A 23,007-nucleotide genomic window follows, 5' to 3' on the forward strand; every position below is an offset into this window, starting at 1 on the left:
TATATACATATGTACTTCTAAGCCTTGAGAGAGAGAGAGAGAGAGAGAGAGAGAGAGAGAGAGAGAGAGAGAGAGAGAGAGAGAGAGAGAGAGAGAGAGAGAGAGAGAGAGCTTATCCTTTTTATCTCTCAAGGAATGTTAATCCATTTCTCTCTAAGCGACTGACAACAAAAATAATTTGATTGTTTTTTGTCTTTCAAAGATGTATCTTTACGTTTTTCAAACACCATGAACTAAGTATTTATTTATCTAGCTATCTATTTATTTCTCATATTCTACCCTTTGGTGAGAGAGAGATTTTTCAGTGTATGTATCCTTCCTAGTGATTGGTGGCAACACTGACCATCCAACCCTTGCTGTCAGGTTACTTGACAAATTTGACAGGTTCACCCTCACACATGAGCTCCAAGACTCGAGAAAAAAGATTGGGGGTGAAATTTGTTTAAATTTTTTCATTTACTTACTACAGAAATGCATAAATGTAATCACACTGTATTATTATTATTATTATTATTATTATTATTATTATTATTATTATTATTATTAATATTTGAAAATTAGTACAGGTTGACCATCACTAATCCGGCAATCAGTAGTCCAGAACAATCAGTAATCCAGCACAAATTTTGGCTAGTGTAGTTTCCAATGTTTCCGCACTAATTTTCAAATTTCCTGGGTTGCTGCGCTAACTCGCTCGCCGGCCGCTTCGATTTGGTGGCGCAGTGTGCTGCATCAACAAACTGGTAGCCTAGCCTACATTATACTGAACTCTATTCACATATTAACAGTATTATACAAACATCAACATAACAAATGTGCATCTTTTTCATGGATCTTTTAAAAAGTTATGCTTTACTACATTGTTTCCAATTGTATTATAAATTGTGATCAATGTTTTGTTTTGGGAATCGGTATCGCGGTGTTTATTTCGCTGCATTTAACTAAGTTCAAAGCACTTTTCTTGCTTCTAGTTAGCGTAAATGAATATGGATACTTTATTTATTTGGGACACGGATATTTTTCGTTATGTGAAGTGTTTTAAGTCGAAATATAACTTAAGGGGAGCGCACGTTTACATAGAAATAATGCTCCGATTTTTATGGAATTTTTATATGTTATACATATATATAAGGTGATGTTCCAGGAAAAATTTGAGAGTGATCGGATGATTATTTTGGATTTTATTAAAAAATAAAAATAAATAAAAAAATTAAAAATGATTCACCTCCTTCATTTTTAGAGCTATTGCAATGCGGCTTCATACACAGAAAGTATATCACAGTATGAAAAAATAATGGGAAGAGTTTTTCTACTTTTCCCTTTTTTTTTTTTGGATGGGGGCGAGGGGATTTTCCCCCAAATTTGTATAATTTGATTATCACTGGTTCCTCGTCAACCTAAGAAAAATCTAGCCCCAAACAAATATTCGTCTTTCTTTCCTCTTTCCAATGGTATATTTAACTTTAAAATTGGCCTAAAAATAAAAATGTAGTTTGCGTTTGAAGTGCAAAAAAGTGAAAACTGAGAAAAACGACCGTAAAGATCAACAAGTGGTTTTTTTGGCACTCGTGGAAAAAACTTACCTTAGAGCATTATTTTGGTTGATTTCTGGCTCCAGGTCACCCCCTTCCCTCTATAAAAAGGGGTATTATTCGCTCGAGGAGAGGGTATCATCAAGTACCACCTGACTCATTGTTGCCTTGTTTGAAACTAAGAAACTAGAAGTTTAGTAGCTACCAGGCTGATATTCTTGACTCATTTTCAGTCGTTTTTTTCACTTGTTTGGTCTTTTTGGTCTTTGGAGTTTGATTTTCAAGCCTTTTTGTCTCTTGAATGAAGAACTTCTTCTATACTTTCACTTGTGCCAAACAGATGTGTTAGCAAGTTGAATTTCTCATAGCCAAAGTTGTGTTCAATTTCCTTAACATTTATCTCACTCAATTGATGGTGCTGAGATTTTCCATTGCTAACTCGCTTTGCTGGGGCACTAACTGTAAACCTACACGATTGGCACTTCATTAAAATATCAGTATCGCATCTACTGGCAGAGAATTCGACCTGAACTTTACCCCTGCAATTTCCTACCTTGCACCTAATACCCAACACTATTTTATCTAACCGGATTTGATATAATGAACTTGTCATCATATACTCCCTTTTCATCATCCTTTATTCATTTCATCAACTGTGAGCGTATTTTTGAAGGTGAAAGTATATAGATTGTATTTAGAGTTACTGGATGTAAAAAAAGACAGCAAAAACACCGCAAATAGTGAAAAAATTGCTCAGAGTAAAAAGTGTCCCACCACCCGCTTTCAACGTATGGTGGCAATCCTGTCTCCTACCACGCATTCACCAAGGAACAAGCCATTGTTGTTGCCAGACACTGCCAGACGTAGGAGATAAGGTGATATAAAAATCAAAATAATGAATAAATTAGGCGAATAAAGGAAAAAATGACAATAGTCATTAGGAGCCAAACGTCAGCCCTAACTCACCGTGTGGGGGGCGAAGGCCCAAAACCCCATCAATTTTAATATTTTGAAAAAATGCTTTGGTCATGTGATAACGAAGGTGTTGCTCATGTCTTACGGCCATTTAACCATTTTTTTTAAATTTCAAAAATTTTCATAAAAAATCTAAGAGTGCGCTCCTTAAATACTTTTCATTGTGAAATTAATTTAGCTATTTTTTTCGTTAATATACGACGTTCTTTGGGAATCTCTTTCTTCCCGTTTTGGAGGCATGTTTGTTTTGTGTAAAAAAATCAAGATTCCGTGCAGCTGCTAGGTTTTCTCTTGATTTCATCCTTAATCAGACTTTTACTGTCATTTATCTTTTATCTGAACGTGGAAACAGTAGTAATTTGTATTCTTTCATGCCCAGTAGTTTTGATTAAAATACATTCTCTCCAGTTTTGACCAACGGTCAAGTTTCATCCATGTTCCCGATTACGATAATTTATAGTCATTACATGACTGAACATTGTTTTCTCAGCTTCAGCTACAAATTGTCTTTAAGACTTTTTACTGTAACAGTATATTTCCCTGCATTGATCTTTTCTCCAAAGCTGAATAATTGGTATAGTGTTAAAAAATATATCAGTCCTATTGTCAGTATCTTGAAACGTCATTTGTAACATAACTAAGGTAATTTTGTATTAACATATGATGGTTGAAATACATTCTAATACAAAACAGTTGTTATAATTTTACATATAAAAACGATTATTAGCAAAAACAACAGTTTCCCGTTGGTTCTTTAAGAATGTTTCATTTTTGCATCAGTATAATGTTACTAACAATACTTTTATCATTCTCTATTACTTTTTAACCAGCAGATGAAATAAAAGATGGAGGAATGGAAGTTTTTCTATTGTAAGTTGGTCTCTCTCAGCTGCCTGATTGTACCTGCTGCCTGCATTCACCACTTCTAAAAATATTTTAAATATTTTTACAAAAAAGAGGAAAATTGCTAAAATATCCTTATAAGTAAGTAAAATATCATAATTGTTGTTTATAACTGAATTAGCAGTTACCTGTATTTGATAATTTGTCTTTTCTTTATTATCCAACAAGTTGATGATTTATGGGATATTTTAATTCTAAGATGATGTCTTAAACTTGGTTTGATGTATTCTAGCCTAATAAATGGCTAATCCGATGCAGTAAAATGGCTAATCCGGTTTTCCAGGTCCCAGTAAAATGCGGATTACTGATGGTCAACCTTTACTTACTCACCTGTAAATCATTTATTTATCATACAAAATAAATAAACATATCATAAAACTTTCTTGCTCTCATCTCAGTAAGTTAAAGAGAGTGATATAAGATACCTTTTGAAGAACAGGGAAGGAGAGAGAGAGCTGTCTTCCCAGAGAAACAAAGGACTTTAGTTATAAACATTATGCATTATTTCATCTTATTACATACAGTATTATTTAATCTTGCAGTTCTGTTGTTGTTATTATTATTATTATTATTAATGTTAATATTTGAAAACTAGTAAATCATTATTTTATCAAAAAAATTTATTTAATCATGAAAATAACATCAAAATACACAATACACTAATTAATGAATATTTCTCAACAAAAAAGTCCACGAGAGAGAGAGAGAGAGAGAGAGAGAGAGAGAGAGAGAGAGAGAAAAGAGAGTTCAGGATTTTTAATTTTCAGTTTCAAGCGCAACACTGACCACCCAACCCATGCTGTCAGGTTACTTGACATATTTAACAGGTTCACCCTCCTCCATGAGCTCAAAACTTGGTTTTTTTTATTTCTTAGTTTAAATTTGTTTGTTTGAATTTTTTCATTTATTTACCACAGAAATGCATAAATGGTGTAATTACAGTATCTTATTATTACTATTATTATTATTATTATTATTATTATTATTATTATTATTATCTTACTAATATTGAAAATTACTACTTATTGTTAGGTAAATCATCTGTTTATCATGCAAAACAAATAAACATACCATAAAAATTCTCTCATCTCATTCAGAGAGAGAGAGAGAACTGAAATAGGAAGGGAGAAAGAGATAAACATTACGGTATTATTTCACCTTATTACATATTTAATCTTACAATACAGTAAACTCCCCGTATTCGTGGGGATGCTTAGGTCTGCAACCGCACCCTCTTGAATAGCTAAAATCTGTTGAAACTTAAAACCCTGCATGAAGAAACACTTAGAACTGCCTATTTTGATAGTTTAAACAAGAAAACCCTCTAAAAATGCTTATACCAGAGTATTTTAGTAGTTTTATCACAAAAAGTGCATAAGTCATGAAAATATGAAAATACAGTAATTAGCGAATATTTCTGTGAATAATAGCATCATAGGCGAATTTTCCAAAGAGCCAATAATGGGTCCATCATTTGTTCCACAGAGAAATCCACATATTTGCATGAGTCCAGAGTACAGTAATAACTTATTTTGCTGGACAGAGGGTTTAATGTATTATTATTATTACTATTAGTATTATTATTTAATCTAATTAATCTTAATAATATATGAAAATTAGTAAATCATTATTTTATCATAAAAAATGTATTTAGTCATGAAAATAACAAAAAAATAATTATGAACATTTTTCCCCATCAAAAGGTTTCAGTGTAATGAAGAATTTTTCATGAATATTTCGATGAGTCCTTTTTATTTGCTGAAAAAAGTCAGGGGATTTACTGTATTTGAAAAGTATAATTTGGAACAACGTATAGTCAAGTTTATTTTATTTCGGGGACTGCCTGCATGAATTTTGCATTAGGAATACAGGCAGTCCCCGGTTTTGACGGTTCCGACTTCTGACGATCCGAGGTTACGACGCTTTTCAAATATATTCATCAGAAATTATTTTGGCTTAAGACGCATGTTCGGGGTTACGATTGGAACGGAAGAAATATGGCCCCAAAATGGCAGAATAATCATAATTTGAAGGTTTTTTTGATGTAAAACTCAATAATAATGCAGTTTACATCGTTTTCAATGCACCCAGAGCATTAAAAGTAAGGTTTTCTTATGATTTTTGACGATTTTCGACGATGTTCCGACTTACGGCGATTTTATACGAATGGGCGCAAGAACGGAACCCGTCAGAAACCGGGACCGCCTGTATATATAAATTTATATATATATATATATATATATATATATATATATATATATATATATATATATATATATATATATATATATAATATACTGTATATTATTATATATATATTGTCAAGAATTTATATTCCTCCCTTCTAGTGAACCACCATGTAAGTGATTTCTAATAAAATCTATTACATCAGTTAACTGGGAGTCAAGCCAATATGGCTGACAAAGAGGGTTTCCTACTTATTTTTTAACCCAGGATGCATTCCATTTTCCTGGCCGGAAATGCCCGGGCCTGCTGAACATTAGCTCCCACACTTTCAACCCCCCTACTACAAGAACACACCTAGATTTCTCCCCTTCTGTGGGGTAGTATTTGCGAGTTCAGATCAGAGAGGTTATAGGTATTATACGGCGCAAGCTGCACTAAGGGGAAGCTAGGATCTTAAGCTTTAAACACATAATCTATAAGACCATTTCTCCCTTGAATTCCTGACCGGTGGCAGACTATTCTTTCAGGTACACTTGGATGTGCGTAAACACACCAAGCCCGCGTCGATTTTGAAAATTAGAGCAGAGACTTCCCAGCCAGGCTCCGTGACAGACGTCTGTTCCCCATTCTCCGGTAGCTGGTCTGCTTACTCAACTTGAATGGCCTCTGACGCTATATTCAGGGCTCAAGTATATGTCTAAGGTAAAGTCTGAGAGTTAGTCTGTGCCAGTAGCCACCTTTTCCCCCTTTTCAGTCTATTTAATCCTTTCTTATTACCTTTTCGCGAGTTTTACTTTCTCACTCCTACTCAGGCGCGCCCCTTTGTGTGTCAGCCGTGCCACCCCCATTCATCCTTTAAAGTGCATTTGTTCAGTAATCTCATAACCTGCAATTAAGTCCTCCCTTTAAAGTGTTAAATTGGGCTAACTAAGATTTAGGAGGCAAGATTATTCATTGTGCTTTGTTTAGTAACAAGGGAGATTGTCCTCGCTTTGATGTGTGCCCACGCCCACCAATACTTAGGGTAGCCTAATCTCCTAAAACTCTCCCTCAGGTAATCCAGCTCTTCGTCTAAAAATTCGGGACTGCAAATCCTATAAGCCCTGATGGCCAACCCTGTCATTACTCCTATTTTTATTTCTTTCCTATGACTGGAGAACCTATGTATGTATGAGCTGGTGTGTGTCTTCTTCCTATATACCTTGAATTTTAAATTTTCCCCTTCCCTCTTAACCAGGACATCCAAGAAAGGAATTTCTCCCTCCTTCTCTTCTTCTATTTTTAGACGAAGAGCTGGATTACCTGAGGGAGAGTTTTAGGAGATTAGGCTACCCTAAGTATTGGTGGGGTTGGTACACATCTAAGCAAGGAAAAACTATTTTGGGGAGAGGGAAAGGATAGAAAAGGAACATTTGGTAGGGGAGAAAATAATTACAGTCCCAGACAACAACTCTATTGCACCCATCAACAGAAAGCTAGATAATTTCAATTTGATAGGCAGCTACAAAGACACCATTAGGAATAAAATAGTTAGAAACAAAAAGCTGGTAGAGGGGGAAGAGATTAGAGGGGGGGGGTATATATGGCAGCCTGTCTAGACTGTGAAGAAGGGTACTATGGCAAAACTGGCAAATCATGTAAAGAATGAAGCAAACAACATCTGCAGAACATAAGGCATTATAATCAGACGTCGGCAGTTGCCAAACACTGTTGAGAAAATGATCATAAAATACACTGGGAAAATATGAGTTTTCTGTACAGGAACACCAACAAAATGGCAAGACTGGTTGTAGAGAACGCCTTCATAATTTGCGCCAACAACACAATGGCAGGGAACAACGGAAACGGTTTTGAAGACAGCATATCTAGAAAAACCGTATACTCCACAGCAGCAAGGAAACGAAGGAAAAATGCAAGAGAACGCATGGAAAACAGACACCTGGAAGAAGGGAGCAGAGAAAGACCAAGATCACGAGGGGGTGGGGGTCACACAGGAGGATAGGCGATTATAGGATTAAAAGTACCCAGCACACAGATATAAATACAGCTGGACTAAGCATCTGCTCATTGTACGGATACTTGATAATGTGGACTGTTTGTCGAAGAAAGCTTGCAACTTTTTCTGAATAAATACTCCATTAGATACCATCCAGTTTGAATGAGGTCCTTTTAGTGTGTGTGTGTGTGTGTATATGTATATGTATATATATATATATATATATATATATATATATATATATATATATATATATATATATATATATATATATATATATATATATATATATATATATATATATATATATAAGTTTAAGCACAGTCTCTGAAAATGCTATTCATGCTTATTTCTAAAGATTAAACACTAAATACGCCCCTAATCATGCTCCCAAATTATTAAGCTAACTTTTAAACGGAATTAAAGTTACTGCAATTTCATTTAAAAGTTAGCTTAACCCTTAAACACCGAACCTCTATTTACAAAAACGTCTCCTGTATGCCGGCGGCGTTCGGTGAGTTAGCGCTGAAACGGAAAAAAAGTTTTTTTAAAAAAATCACAGCACGCTTAGTTTTTAAGATTAAGAGTTCATTTTTGGCTCCTTTTTTTGTCACTGCCTGAAGTTTAGTATGCAACCATCAGAGATGAAAAAAATATCATTATCATATATAAATATTGGAATATATGACAGCAAAAAAAAAAAAAACTTATATAATTGAATACAAATCGCGCTGTAAGCACAACGGTTAAAGCTAATGAGTTATTTATTTTTTAGTTGTATTGTACACTAAATTGCGATGATTTTGGTATATAACAAATTGTAAAACGATCAAAGCAACACAGAGAAAATATTATCACAAAATGATGCATGAATTCATAACTTTTCGGATGTAAAAAAATTTTTTTCAAAAATTCACCATAAATCGAAATATTGTGCTAGAGACTTCCCGTTTGTTGAAAAATGAAGCTAATTGATTGAATATTACTAGACTGTAAGTGTTTTAGATTACAATTGCAGTTTTTGACCATTTCGGTCGAGTTAAAGTTGACCGAAAGTCGAATTTTTTCTATTTATCGTGATTTATATGAAAATATTTCAAAACTGATAAAAGCTACAACCATGAGTTATTTTCTGTTGTACTGTACATGAAATTGCGCAAATTTTCATATATAAAATATATAAAACTTTATGTAACGACTAATATAAACGGTGCAAATATTACAACAACGAGACGAAAGAATTTCTGAGATGTTTGGCGAGTTACGGCATGAGCGTAAGGAAAATGTTTTTCAAAAATTCACCATAAATCGAAATATTGTGCTAGAGACTTCCAATTTATTGCAAAATGAAGGTAAACGATTGAATATTACTAGAATGTAAGAGTTTTAGCTTACAATTGCGTTTTTACCATTTCGGTCGAGTTAAAGTTGACTGAAGGTTGAAATTTTGGTAGTTATCGTGATTTATGTGAAAATATTTCAAAACTGATAAAAGCTACAACCATGAACTATCTTCTGTTGTATTCTACATGAAATTGCACACATTTTCATATATAAAAGTTTATGTAACGACTAATGTAAAACGATGCAAACATTACAACAACATGACGAAAGAATTTCTGAGATGTTCGGCAGAGTTACGGCGCGAGCGTAAGGAAAAAGTTTTTTTTTTTTCAGAAATTCACCATAAATCGAAATATTGTGCTAGAGACTTCCAGTTTGTTGCAAAATGAAGGTACATGATTGAATATTACTAGAATGTAAGAGTTTTAGCTTATAATTGCGTTTTTACCATTTCGGTCGAGTTAAAGTTGACGAAGCTTGAAATTTTGGCAGTTATCGTGATTTATATGAAAATATTTCAAAACTGATAAAAGCTACAACCATGAGTTATTTTCTGTTGTATTCTACATGAAATTGTGCACATTTCCATATATAAAACTTTATGTAACGACTAATAGAAAACAGTGCAAACATTACGACAACGTGTGAAAGAATTTCTGGCGCGGACGTAAGGAAAAAGTTTTTCAAAAATTCACCATAAATCGAAATATTGTGCTAGAGACTTCCAATTGGTTGCAAAATGAAGGTAAATGATTGAATATTACTAGAATACAAGAGTTTTAGCTTACAATTGTTTTTTACCATTTCGGTCGAGTCAAAGTTGACCGAAGGTTGAAATTTTGGCAGTTATCGTGATTTATATGAAAATATTTCAAAACTGATAAAAGCTACAACCATGAGTTATTTTCTGTTGTATTGTACATGAAATTGCGCACATTTTCATATATAAAACTTTATGTCACGGCTAATATAGAACAGTGCAAAAATTACGACAAAATGATGAAAGAATTTATGAAATTTTCGCCAAGTTAACGGCGGGCATAAGAAAAAAGTTTTTTCAAAAATTCACCATAAATCGAAATATTGTGCTAGAGACTTCCAATTTGTTGCAAAATGAAGGTACATGATTGAATATTACTAGAATGTAAGAGTTTTAGCTTACAATTGCGTTTTCGACCATTTTGGTCGAGTCAAAGTTGACTGAAGGTTGAAATTTTTGTAGTCGGCGTGCGAGTACGTCCACTTGGCACCCAAAAGACAATTTTAGTCAACATATGATACGTCCAGTAGGCGTTTAAGGGTTAATACATTACCCCTAAAAAAGAAATAAATGGTTGACATAAAAATAGAGAGTTGGAAGAGAATTTCTCTCCCTCCCCTTCTGACCGATCTATTTTTAGAAGTCTTCTCAACCTCTTTTTAATAACTTCTTTAATCTATGTTTGTTCTGAAATGCTTTTTTTATGAACAAACAGTGTTTTTATTTGGACTAATACAACTCTTTGTTATTATGTCTATGTTTTAGAACGTATTTGCCACACTAGCGCATTTACAGTTCGTATACGGTAGAGGTAAAATTAGATCAATTTAAATTATCTATTGTACAGGTAAAGATGTGCAGGGAAATAACAAGTTGTAAACATGTGAGCGCTAACTACAAACGAGAGAGAGAGAGAGAGAAAGGTTGCCCTTACTCAAGAGTAAAATTATCTATCAATTATTACGGAGTCAGGGAATAACGAGAGAGAGAGAGAGAGAGAGAGAGAGAGAGAGAGAGAGAGAGAGAGAGAGAGAGAGAGAGAGAGAGAGAGAGAGAGAGAGAGAGAGAGATCCTTTGATACGCTGCGGGCAATGATTGACATATATGACATTATTTTTATTAAAATAGTTTAACCAGACCACTGAGCTGACCATCAGCTCTCATAGGGCTGGCTGACATAAGCTTTGCCCTCACCCCTATCTTCAAAGGTTTCACGAAAGATCGGGAAATTATATCTGTTTGTTTAAGATATCACATAATTTACAATAGTAATGTATAAATTTTTTAATTACAGTCATATTATTATTATTATTATTATTATTATTATTATTATTATTATTATTATATTATTATTATTATTATTTAATCTTATATTATTAATCTTATTAATATTTGAAAATTAGTACTTATTACTAAGTAAATCATTTATTTTATCACATACAAAACAAATAAACATATACATGTAACAATAAAAATTCTCTCATCTCATACTGAGATGAAAGAATTTTCATGGTTACATGTGTGTGTTTTTTTGTTTTGTTGCTAAACAAATGATTTACCTAATAATAAGTACTAATTTTCAAATATTCGTAAGATTAATAAGATTTAATAATAATAATAATAATAATAATAATAATAATAATAATACAGTAATAATATACTAACAATAATAATAATAATAACAACTGTAATTACAACATTTATACATTGATATATTAATTATTTGATATTTTAAACAAACAAATATCATTTCCTGATCTTTTGTGAAACCTTTGAAGAATGGGCAAGGGCAAAGCTGTCAAATATGTCACTTGTTGCCCACAGCATGTCAGAGGATTTCTGGTACTATCTCTCTCTTTCTTCTTTCTTTTTTCCTTCATAAATTATGAATATCCATCTTTTGATATCTACCGTAAGAATAACTTCTCTCTCTCTCTCCCTCATGTTATTCTCTCCGTCTCCATGATAATTTATAGATAATTAAACTTGATATTTCAAGCAAGGGCAATCTCTCTCTCTCTCTCTCTCTCTCTCGTGCGTTATTCTCTCTGCTTAAGTAAGGACAACCCTTATCTCTCTCCTCTCTTGAGGATTCGCAAATGTTGTGTGTCTGTGGGTTCCAATGAAAAGTTAGCACGTTTGTGAATTCGTGCAACTTGAATAGTGTAAGATCAAGGTGTGTGTATATATATATATATATATATATATATATATATATATATATATATATATATATATATATATATATATATATATATATATATATATATATATATACATATACAGGCAGTCCCGGTTTATGACGGGGTTCCGTTTTCCACCACGTTGTAAACCGAAAATCGTCCTAAACCGAAAAATCATCAAAAATCCTACGAAAACCTTACTTTTAATGCTTTGGGTGTATTGACAACGATGTAAACTGCATTTTTATGAGTTTTTCATGAAAAAAAAAAAAACTCAAAATTTTTATTATTCTGCCGTTTTGGAGGCACATTTCTTTTGTCGGATTGGCGCATGACGCGTCATAACCCCGGAACATGCGTCGTAAACCATGAAATAATTTCAGATGAATATATCTAAAAAGCGTTGTAACCTCGGAACATCGTAAACCGGGAACTTCCTGTATATCATATACAGGCAGTCCCCGGTTACCAGCAGGGGTTCCGTTCTGACGGCATGACAAGCGAATTTGCCGATAACCGAAAATCGACAATTTTTGGGGCTTACTGGTGCTCATAACTGGATATTGGCGGTGATAACCGGAGAGTGGAGCCTCTGTTAGGTAGGTATCAGCACCAATAGCCGATTGTCTACACTGATAAACAGAAATCGGCGCATACTGGCGCCGAAAATTACCGATTTTCGTTGCTTGACAAGTTCCGTAAATCCGGACCGCTGATAACTGAGCCCGCCGATAACCGGGGACTGCCTGTATATGTGTATATATATATATATATGTGTGTATATATATATATATATATATAGTGTGTATATATATATATATATATATAGTGAGTGTATATATATATAATACATATATATATATATATATAATCAGAAAGCTACAAGCGTCCTTTAATATCAATTCACTCTACCTGGAAATAATATATTTTCATATATGTTACGAAGGAATTTTTAGTTGATAATAAGTCCACCGTCCGTGAGAATTCGAACCAGCGACGGATGAGGAATCAGGACTACAGTGACGCACTAACGAAATCGCCACAAGAGAGTGCGTCACTGTAGTCCTGATTCCTCGTCCGTCGCTGGTTCGACCCCATGGGACGGTGGACTTATTATCAACTAAAATTGTAACATATATGAAAATATATTATTTAGGTAGAGTGAATTGGATATTAAAGGACGTTTGTAGCTTTGATTGTATATGAATCACGGTGATGTGATAAATAGTCATATATATATATATATATATATATATATATATATATATATATATATATATATATATATATATATATATATATATATGAAGTTTGACTGATCTTAAAAAAGACAATATAATCCACATCACAAAAGCTGATAAGTAGAAAGTTATTGTAATTTTAGATAAAGCTGACTACATATCATATATGCAAGCCCAACTGGATGATGATACGACCTACAATAAACTAGAAAAAAAAAATCTCCCTGATCAAGTCATAATGGCACAGACAAAACAAATCGTTAAAGATAACAAAGAACTACTAGTTCAGTGGTCAGTAAAATTTCCCTCGTTACCTTACTTGTACGGATTAGTAAAAACGCACAAAGAACATAATCCTGTGCGGCCTATTATCAGTACTGTTGGCTCAATGTCATATTAACTTTCAAAATATATTACCAAGCTCTTGTCCCTGTTACTTGGAACTATCTGATTCTCACATATATAATTCTCTAGATTTAGTTGATAAATTAAACAAAATCACTTTTTGCCCCACTGATAGATTTGTTAGTTTTGATGTTTGTTCTCTTTTTACCAAAGTCCCTATAGATTCTATTTTAGAGTATCTTAATGACGTACTAATCCATCAAGAACTATCTCTACCTGTAAGTCATATTATTTCACTCGCTAGGTTGTGCACTTGTAATTGTAAGTTTATCTTCAATGGTGAATTCAACCAACAAATATTTGGTATGGCAACGGGCAATCCTTTATCCCCACTCCTCTCTACTTGTATATGGAATTCTTACCTAATATCATTTATACTCTTTTAAAGTGGTATACATATGTTGACAATATTTTAGCCGTTTTGCCTGCTGGTATTGATGTAAATGATTTACTCTCTAATTTGAATAACCAAATACCATCCATTAAGTTTATGTTAGAGTTAGAAAAAGACAACTGCCTCCCTTTCTTAGATGTTTTAATACATAGAGAACCATTTCAATGCAAATTTAGTACTTATAGGAAACCAACCAACAACTTGACTTATGTCCATTTTTATTCAAGCCATCACCTTAATATCAAAGTATCCATTTTTTCTTCTATGTTTTTACGAGCATTGCACATTGTCAGTCCCCAGTATTTGGATCATGAAATCGAATACCAAAGAAAAATAGGGACAGATTTATGTTATCCTTCACATATACTAGTTATTTGCTATAATAAAGCCCACAAAAAGCTTTATAGTGAAAGTAACATGGGGAAAGAAACCCATACAAACATTCTTAGCTTGCCTTATTTTAGTAGTTTTGGAACCATAAAATCATTGTTAAAATCTTTTATTTTAACCTAATTTTTTCCCATACTGTAATAATACACCAAAAGGAATGTTAATATAAAAATAGCCCTAAGGAAAGGAACAACATAATATATAAAATTACATGCTTCGACTGGCCTTTTTATATTGGCCAATCCAGTACGGATTTAGAAGTATGAATTAAACAGCATAAGTATTCTGTCAAAACTGGGCAAACATCTAATGCAATATTCACTCATTTAAGTGAAAACTCTCAGAAGATAAACTGGATTGAAAGTTCAGTGATTGCCAGATCAAAAGTTTTCTCTTCAAGAAATCTTTTAGAATCTGCTGTCATACAGCTCACTTCCAGTTGTAATTTAAACCTTAGCCATAGCATGTGTTATTTGGACCCCTGTATTAGTGAAATGTTCAAGAATGACCTTAAAGATAAAATCACTGACTTAATTACTAATTAGTTACCTTATACATATTTTCTTTGTATTCATATGTTTTTGTGTTTAATGTGTATTTTTTGTGAAAATGTTCACTTTGCAAAAATTGTCAATGTTTACCATAAGGAGAATTATTGAGCTGTACTTTTAAAACATATGTAATCAGCTTATTCTTTCCATGGCCATTTTTTAGTGGCCAGTCTCTTTCCTTGTATAATCTTTTAATAGACTTTTCCCTGCTTCCGAGCTGTTGGGCCTAATCTTTTGTAAAACCTCTTAAATATTTACCCGTTTTGGTAGGTCTACTAATTCATCAACTGTGTTGGATTCCAGGTACATCTTTTCCTTTATAATCCCCATGTGTCATTTAAACCAACTTAAAGGATAGAAGTCGAAAGGCTTAGCACCACTCCGCTTCACTTTCCTTCATGGCATTGACTTTATTTATATATTCATCACGTTCCATATTTTCGTGATTCAGTTGTACATACATGCACATAATATATATATATATATATATATATATATATATATATATATATATATATATATATATATATATATATATATATATATATATATATATATATATATATATATATATATATATATATATATATATATATATATATATATATATATATATATATATATATATATATATATACACACACACACACACACACACACACACACACACAGTAATAGCCCAAACTTGCGCGATTCGGGTTGCTCGAATTCAGATATGCGAACTTTCCATTGGAACCTAACTAATTACCATACTTCAGTTTGTCACAGACACACGAACATTTGCGAACCCTGCAAAATTGCTTATGTTCAATTTTTTATGTAATTTATAAGTTTTCAAGCTTTACTGAGATAAGAGAATTTTTATGGTACATGTACAGTATATGGTTATTTGTTTTGTATGGTAAATAAATTTTTTACCTAATAATAAGTACTGATTTTCAAATATTAATAAGAGTAATATGATTAAATAATAATAATAATAATATAACTGTAATTACAAAATTCGTATGTGATACATATTTTAAACAAACAAATATTTTTTCCTCATCTTCTGTAAGAAGCTCGAAGGCAAAAGGCTGTCAGACATGTCACTTTAACATGATAAGAAGGGGTAGTGTTGCTGATTAGTGATCAAAGGTTTCTTGTAATTCTCTCTCTCTATGTCTTCGTAATAATTCATAAAAAAATTTCACTCTCTTAAGTAAGGGCAACGTTATATCTCTCTATCTCTCTCATTTGTAGTTAGCGCCACCTACATATTACCGTTGCTCTATATGCATTTAACTGTACTGTAGATAATTTTAAATGGATCTAATTTTACCTGTATCGTTTACAAAATGTAAATGCGCTGTTCTAAAACATAAAGGCATAGAGCATTTCAGAACAAAGAGAAAGAGAAAGAATAAAAAAGTTTTTAAAAACGAGGTTGACAAGACTTCTAAAAATTGATCGTGGAATGGGGGGCGAGAAACAGTATACTTCACACACTCCTATATTCTTACGTTAACCATTTATTTCCTTTTTTAAGGGTAATCTATTAAGCTAAAATTTTAAATGAAATTATTGTCACTTATTTCATTTAAAAGTTAAATACTGAATTTCCATCTTTTGATATCTCTCTCTCTCCGTAATAATTCATAAATAACTTAACTTGATATTTCAAGTAAGGACAACATCTCTCTCTCTCTCTCTGATGTGTTATTCTCTCAATCTCTGTAATACAATTGATAAATAATTTCACTCTCTTAAGTAAGGACAACCCTTATCTCTCTCTCTCTCTCTCTCTCTCTCTCTCTCTCTCTCTCTCTCATTCATAGTTAGCGCTCAAACATTTTTACAGCTTGTTATTTCTCTGTACATCTTAACTTGTGCAGTAGATAGTTTAAATTGATCTAATTTTACCTCTACCGCCTATGAAGTGCAAATGCGCTAGTGTGGCAAATATGTTGTAAAATATAGACATAATAACTAAGTGTTGTATTAGTCAAAATAAAAAACAGTGTTTGTTCATGAAAAAGCATTTCAGAACAAAGAGCAAGAGACATAGAATAAAGAAGTTATTAAAAAGCGGTTGAGAAGACTTCTAAAAATAGATTGGTTGGAAGGGGAGAGAGACAGAAATTCTCTTCCAACTCTATTTTTATGTCAATATTTTATTAATTTTTTTTAAGGGTAATATATTAAGCTAACTTTTAAATGAAATTACAGTACTGTAACTTTAATTTAATTTAAAAGTTAACTTAATAATTTGGGAGCATAATTAGGGTCATATTTAGTGTTTAAACTTTAGAAATAAGCATTTATTAGCATTTTTAGAGACTGTGCCAAACTTAAGTGAAAATTCACCTTGCGTGAGGGGTTCTGGAACCTAACCTGTAAGTTCAGGGTATGACTATATATATATATATATATATATATATATATATATATATATATATATATATATATATATATATATATATATATATATATATTATTGCTATGAATATACCTTAGCTATTTACTTGATTCTGAGCAGCAAGGATAATCACAGGGAGTTCTTTACATTATCAAGGAATCTGCTGTATTTCACTAAAACATCTGACTAAACAGACTGATTAGGGCAATTCTGTAGACAAATAAATCAAGGGAAATACTGTGGCTTAGGACCTTCTTCATGTGAGGGATTACATAAACTCAAGGTTCTCTTAATTAATTATATTTACATAAAATAAACACAGATCAGAAGAATGACGAATTACTGGGCAGGTAATAATAAGGACCTGCTAAATGAATGAATACTACACAGGAGAAATATTCCACATCGATGATTAGGAAACATCGCAGAGGGGTGGCATAAGGCCACTGCAAATGGGATAGAGCCGAGTGGTTGCACAGCCAGAGCCGATCTGCAAGATATGCAAGACAGTTACTTGCAGAAATTATAAGACTCAAAAGGAACCGAGGGAATGCACAGATGGTTCCAAATAACTCAGTTCAACACTAAATGCATACTTATGTTAACACTTGATGCTTTCACACAATGGAAATAGAAAATAAATCAGACATAGAGAAATAACAGGAATCGTGACTGGCTAAGAAACCTTATTCCGGTACATTACCTTCGTCAAGATGACGATGTCCTTGTTCAATAGGGCGCCAACGCTGGAGGGAATTTAAAGGATGCCACTACAATGATTAGTCAGTCTGACCCTCGAAGTCGAACATATGGAAGGTACAAGGGACAGGAAAAGGTAAGGACATCTGTTCTTTGTGGAGTTCTGAGCGCTTCTCTCTCTCGACTGCTGTTGCATCGTCTATTTCTAACCTCGGGGGATTACACCTGGGCATCCAGATAGATGGCGCAAAAGGTAAATCTTGCCTCGTTTTCTATAGTGAGCGCATGGCATCCAGTCAGAGCTCATGGAGAGGTTACCATAGCCAGGACAGTGTGGTGCCATCTTTCTCTTTTTTTTGGCTCCTCCCTTGCCTGTTGTCTGATGTCGTCGAGAAGGCATCTTCGAAGGTCACCTGGAAACAAGCCCTTAGGCAGTCATTTTGAACAGAGAGAGGGATTAAAGGCTTAACCATTTTGGGAATGAAGGAAAGAGTTCCTGAAGGGGCGAATGAAAACCCACACTTCCAGTAATTAAAACAATTGGAATGAATTTTATTTCTTTCTCTGTTACCTTACGGATGTAAAAAAACAGATTAGGTTGCTTGGAAAGAAGTTTTCTTCATTGCAATATATATATATATATATATATATATATATATATATATATATATATATATATATATATATATATATATATATATATATATATATATATATATATATATATATATATATATATATATAAAATACATACACTCCTCTACTTATGAACTTTCAGATACGAGCAACCAAGATTGTAAATTTAAATTTTTTCAGAGCACTCTGTCCACCACCCGTAAGTTCAAATTTTGCATTGCGCACCTCGGCTTAGTTACAATTTCTGCTGCTACCCATGCCGAACACAGTGGCATAGCCAAGGGGGCCATGGCCCCCCACAATTGACAGAAATGGGAAAAAGTTGAAAAAGATGAAAGACCAGAAACAGCTATACAGTATCTGCTCTAAATGTGTGTACTTCATTTTTCCCAAATATACATTCACTTCTTCAGCTCTTGGCAACACTGCTAATAACCACTGCAGAGGCTGAATGGATGCTTTCAAAACCTGAGCGAACTTTAACTGTGATATGATCAACAATGGAGGAAAATCGTTTGGAAGTACTTATTCTTCTCCAGGTGCATAGAGCTGAAACACCTTCTATGTCAAATGTTACTGATGCATTTGCAACAACTTCAGCTCAAAGACTTAAATTCATCATATAAATAAGAGAAAGTTCTATTTCTTACTGTACTGAATTTAGATCAGTCATAAGTCCAAATAATAACAAATATAAAATTCAAACATCATGGTTAGATAGCATTGTATATTGCTCTTATTATTTTATACATTTCTAAATGTTCATTATTTCTAGTTTTAAATTTAATATCTTAACATTTTGAATACGTACAATATATAAACTTTCTTTGAAGCATTCATTTATTTTGTCTACTTTAAAAACTACTTTGTCTTTTTCTTATATATTTATTTTGTTTTGATACATATACAAAAATATACACAAATCTCTCTCTCTGGTATGTGCTCAGTACTTTATTTGATTTTCACTGACAAAATACACAAGACTACTTGTATTGATTTTTAAAACTAAGCTTATTCATTTTCACTCATTATCTTTAACGATTTCAATAGTCCTATCGTAATTCCTATTTACTGATAAAAATTAGATCGAAACATTTTTTCTTTGCAATAATTCTCTTTATTTTATATATTCTATGTATACATTTATCTATCTGGAGTATTCATTTATACATCAGGAGTTTATTCCTGTTTAAGAATCAGTATCTTATGTGAAGTTTTTTACTTTTTTGTTATTTTATCAATACCCTAATCCATCAGTTTTTAGTTTGCAAGAGGGGAACGGGGCCAATGGGCGCTCGGGAGTCGGTGGGTGCTCAGGAGCCGATGGGCGCTTGGGACTCAATGAGCGCTCGAGAGCCAAAGAGCGCTCGGCAAAGGTACTCAGGAGATGATGGATGCACAACAGATGAAGGGCGCTTGGAGGGAGCCACATCAGAAGAAGCACCATGAACCACTGGAGAAGGAAGTTCTGGCACCACTGGGCGCATTGGCGCCAAAGATGACTTCTCCGCTAACGAAGATTCAGGTAAAGTAGATTGTACATGTGCTACAAGAGCAGGAGTTGGGCACATGGCGCTGGAGAGCATTCCGACATCATCTGTCTCGGCAAGTCCTCTGAAGCAAAAGCTACAGGAAGGAAGACGCTCTGGAGAAGCCCCTTTAACCTTCTTTATGGGAATAGTAGAGGGTTGAGAAGCACCCACAGTCAGAGGACATGATTCGCCTTGCCATTGGCACCTAGGACTGGAGTCACTGCTGGAAATACTAAAAGACAGACAATCCACTTCCATACACAATCCAGCGGCGCTCTGTCGTAACCTGGGAATCGGCAACAGGTACGACTGGGGGGTAACTGCCGGTGGGCAGGCCCCACCCACCCCCTTTGGGGTGCCAGTTTGGCTCCTCCCAGGTTTAGGGGAGTTTGCCAGGGACCTTGGCCTAGGAGAATCGGTGGGACACACAGCCATCTCCTCCACTAACACTTCACTATTACCTTTCACAATCACTTTGTCTATTAGGACTTTAACAGAAGCACCAGTTTTCTCCAGCGTGTCAACAAGTAACCCAAACTCTATTCTATTCAAGGCTGGCAATGAGGTCGGGATTAGGAGTAAGGGAGCCAGGGTGTGGAGTAATTGGTACAGATTAAGACATGGGATCAGGTGGAACAAAGGATAAAGAATCAGAATTATCAGACAAAGATTTTGCCGATACCTGACTAGCTCACTACTACCTCTAGTTGCTGCTGGTTCCTCTCTTACCCCGAAAGTGGGGGCAGTCACTCACCTAGCCAAAACAAAAGTAGTGCTACTGCGAATTTCAAAATTCTAGCTGCAGGTTAATAGAAACTAATAGCTATGTAATTACTTGGTAAGTAGCTTATATAAAATTGTGTTACCCTTCCCATTTTACTGAAGATACTCTGTCTAAAGCTAGTAAAAAGTTTTACAGCCCAACCAAAAAGCAAACTAATCATGGTAAGAGATGTACTGTATAACACTTTCGTATCATGAGAGGTTAAAAACAGCAGCTCATTTAATCAATAACACAGGTAGTATACAAGTAGCCTTCACATATGAAAACTCAATCAAATAGAAATTTCACTAAAAATAATACTGTAGTCGCAGTACTGGTAGTGACAGTAGCAACACAAAGGATATTACACTGTATGCTAAAAAATTAAAGCTCTGTAATTTATTTTATTTTAGGGCAATTGGTAGAGGGAGGGATGTAAGATTACGAGAGCATAAAAAGCCGTTAGGGACTTCGCTCAAAACGGCCACTGCTAAACATTGTTGGGAGAATGATCACACCATTACTGTATACAGAAGTAGTCAAGCAGGTCATAGCAGAGTAGTGGAGGGTGCTTTGATAAATATTTGCAAAACATTAGAAGACAATACTGTAAAGCCTTAATGCAGGAAGACAGACATTCAGACAAGCTAGTCTGTCATTCCATAAATTTAGATTTAGTGCAGTTTCTTGAGGCCCGATATTGCAACTCCCTCGTCTCTCCCCACACAGGTTGTTGAAGTGGCAATTGTTACAGAAACAACACGCACCAAGGCTGAAAGCCATTCGCCACCTACTAATCACCTGGCCACCATTAATGAGCAACAAATGAACACGAGGCAGCAGTTTACATCACGTCTGGCACAGATATGAGGAAACAGCCATTATTTGGCTGCAATTTCATAATAAGAAAGATTGTTCAATGTATTTGCAGACTGTTACAAAATTTTATCAATTATTATCTTTTTGAGAAGTACAAATATCTTTATTTGGTTGGCTGAAGAGGAATGTAGTGCAAATGGTTGAAAGCTTCCATTTTTAATAATTTTTTATTTTGATAAATATAGCCCTACTCATATATATAATTTTTACCTACAAAATATGTTAATTTCTAATGAAGCTTTTGCAGTTGGTCAAATTTCCTTAGTTGTGAGATTCATGGTAAAAGTTTTTATACTATTTATTGCATTTTCCTTGTTTCTGAAATAATATCTTTTGGAACACTGACAATTACAGGGACTAGTTGTACCATACAACTAAATATACAGTACTTAAAATTTGGAAATTCTAATATATTATCCTGTACTTACTTGTTACACTGAAAACACAATTTGGCAGGTAGGGGTACTAAACCATTGTCTAGTTCATGAGACTTCTTCCTTTGAGAACCTTTTCTCGTACCGTTTGTCTTACCAGCTGGATCTGCGATAAAAAAAAGACATTACTTAAAAATTCTAACCTCAATTTGCTGACCTGAATTTTCTCAAACCACCCACATAGACCTCGAGTTTCATGAAGCAAACTTTTCTATAAAATCACATCTTTATCAGTAATGGAAATATGTTCATATTCTTCCTTCAAAAATGTTGTTAAACAATTAATATTTCTCTGATGAGACAGTACAACATAATTATCAATTAATAATATCAATGTAAAATTGCCCCCACAGATCCTTGACCCATTTCTGCCATTGGGAGCTTTGAGGATAGAAGCTGAGAAGCAATATCCAGGTTCTTTGATACTGTTAGACATCAAACCCCTTGAAACCTTACACTTCAGCTGCTGACCTACCAAACTGTGGTCAGGCCATTTTTTCCTCTTAGTAACTGTTCCATTTTCTTTCCTTCTACCAAAACACCTTGTGATGAAGGCCCAAAAGTAATATGGATTATGGAAAATTCTGATCTTGAAACTTTCATGGAGAGTGGAGGTGGATGGCAAACCTCTCCACCCATAAAACTGGAGTACCTAACATGGCTGAATTCTGGAAAACATTCTGTAAAACCCTGCCCTCAGAGCAGGGCAGTATCTAATTTTGATGAATTGATGCCCCCTAAGGCACACACAGTATGGTATATATTCAGGTGGGTCTCATAGGGAAGCTGATTTTTCAAAGGCAGC

General features: G+C 33.9%; 1 protein-coding gene across 2 annotated transcripts in view; it reads right to left on the reverse strand.

Annotated features, from left to right (window-relative positions):
* LOC136836056 (PHD finger protein 12) overlaps window positions 1-23,007 on the reverse strand; it is a 156,786-nt gene that overhangs the window by 100,392 nt on the left and 33,387 nt on the right. For both annotated transcript variants that reach the window (XM_067099952.1, XM_067099953.1), the window contains exon 5: window positions 22,197-22,308. In XM_067099952.1, the coding sequence (XP_066956053.1) occupies window positions 22,197-22,308 (112 nt within the window). The remainder of the gene's footprint in view (window positions 1-22,196; window positions 22,309-23,007) is intronic.

The sequence above is a fragment of the Macrobrachium rosenbergii genome, chromosome 56 (genome assembly GCF_040412425.1).
Source record: "Macrobrachium rosenbergii isolate ZJJX-2024 chromosome 56, ASM4041242v1, whole genome shotgun sequence".
Classification (NCBI taxonomy): domain Eukaryota; kingdom Metazoa; phylum Arthropoda; class Malacostraca; order Decapoda; family Palaemonidae; genus Macrobrachium; species Macrobrachium rosenbergii.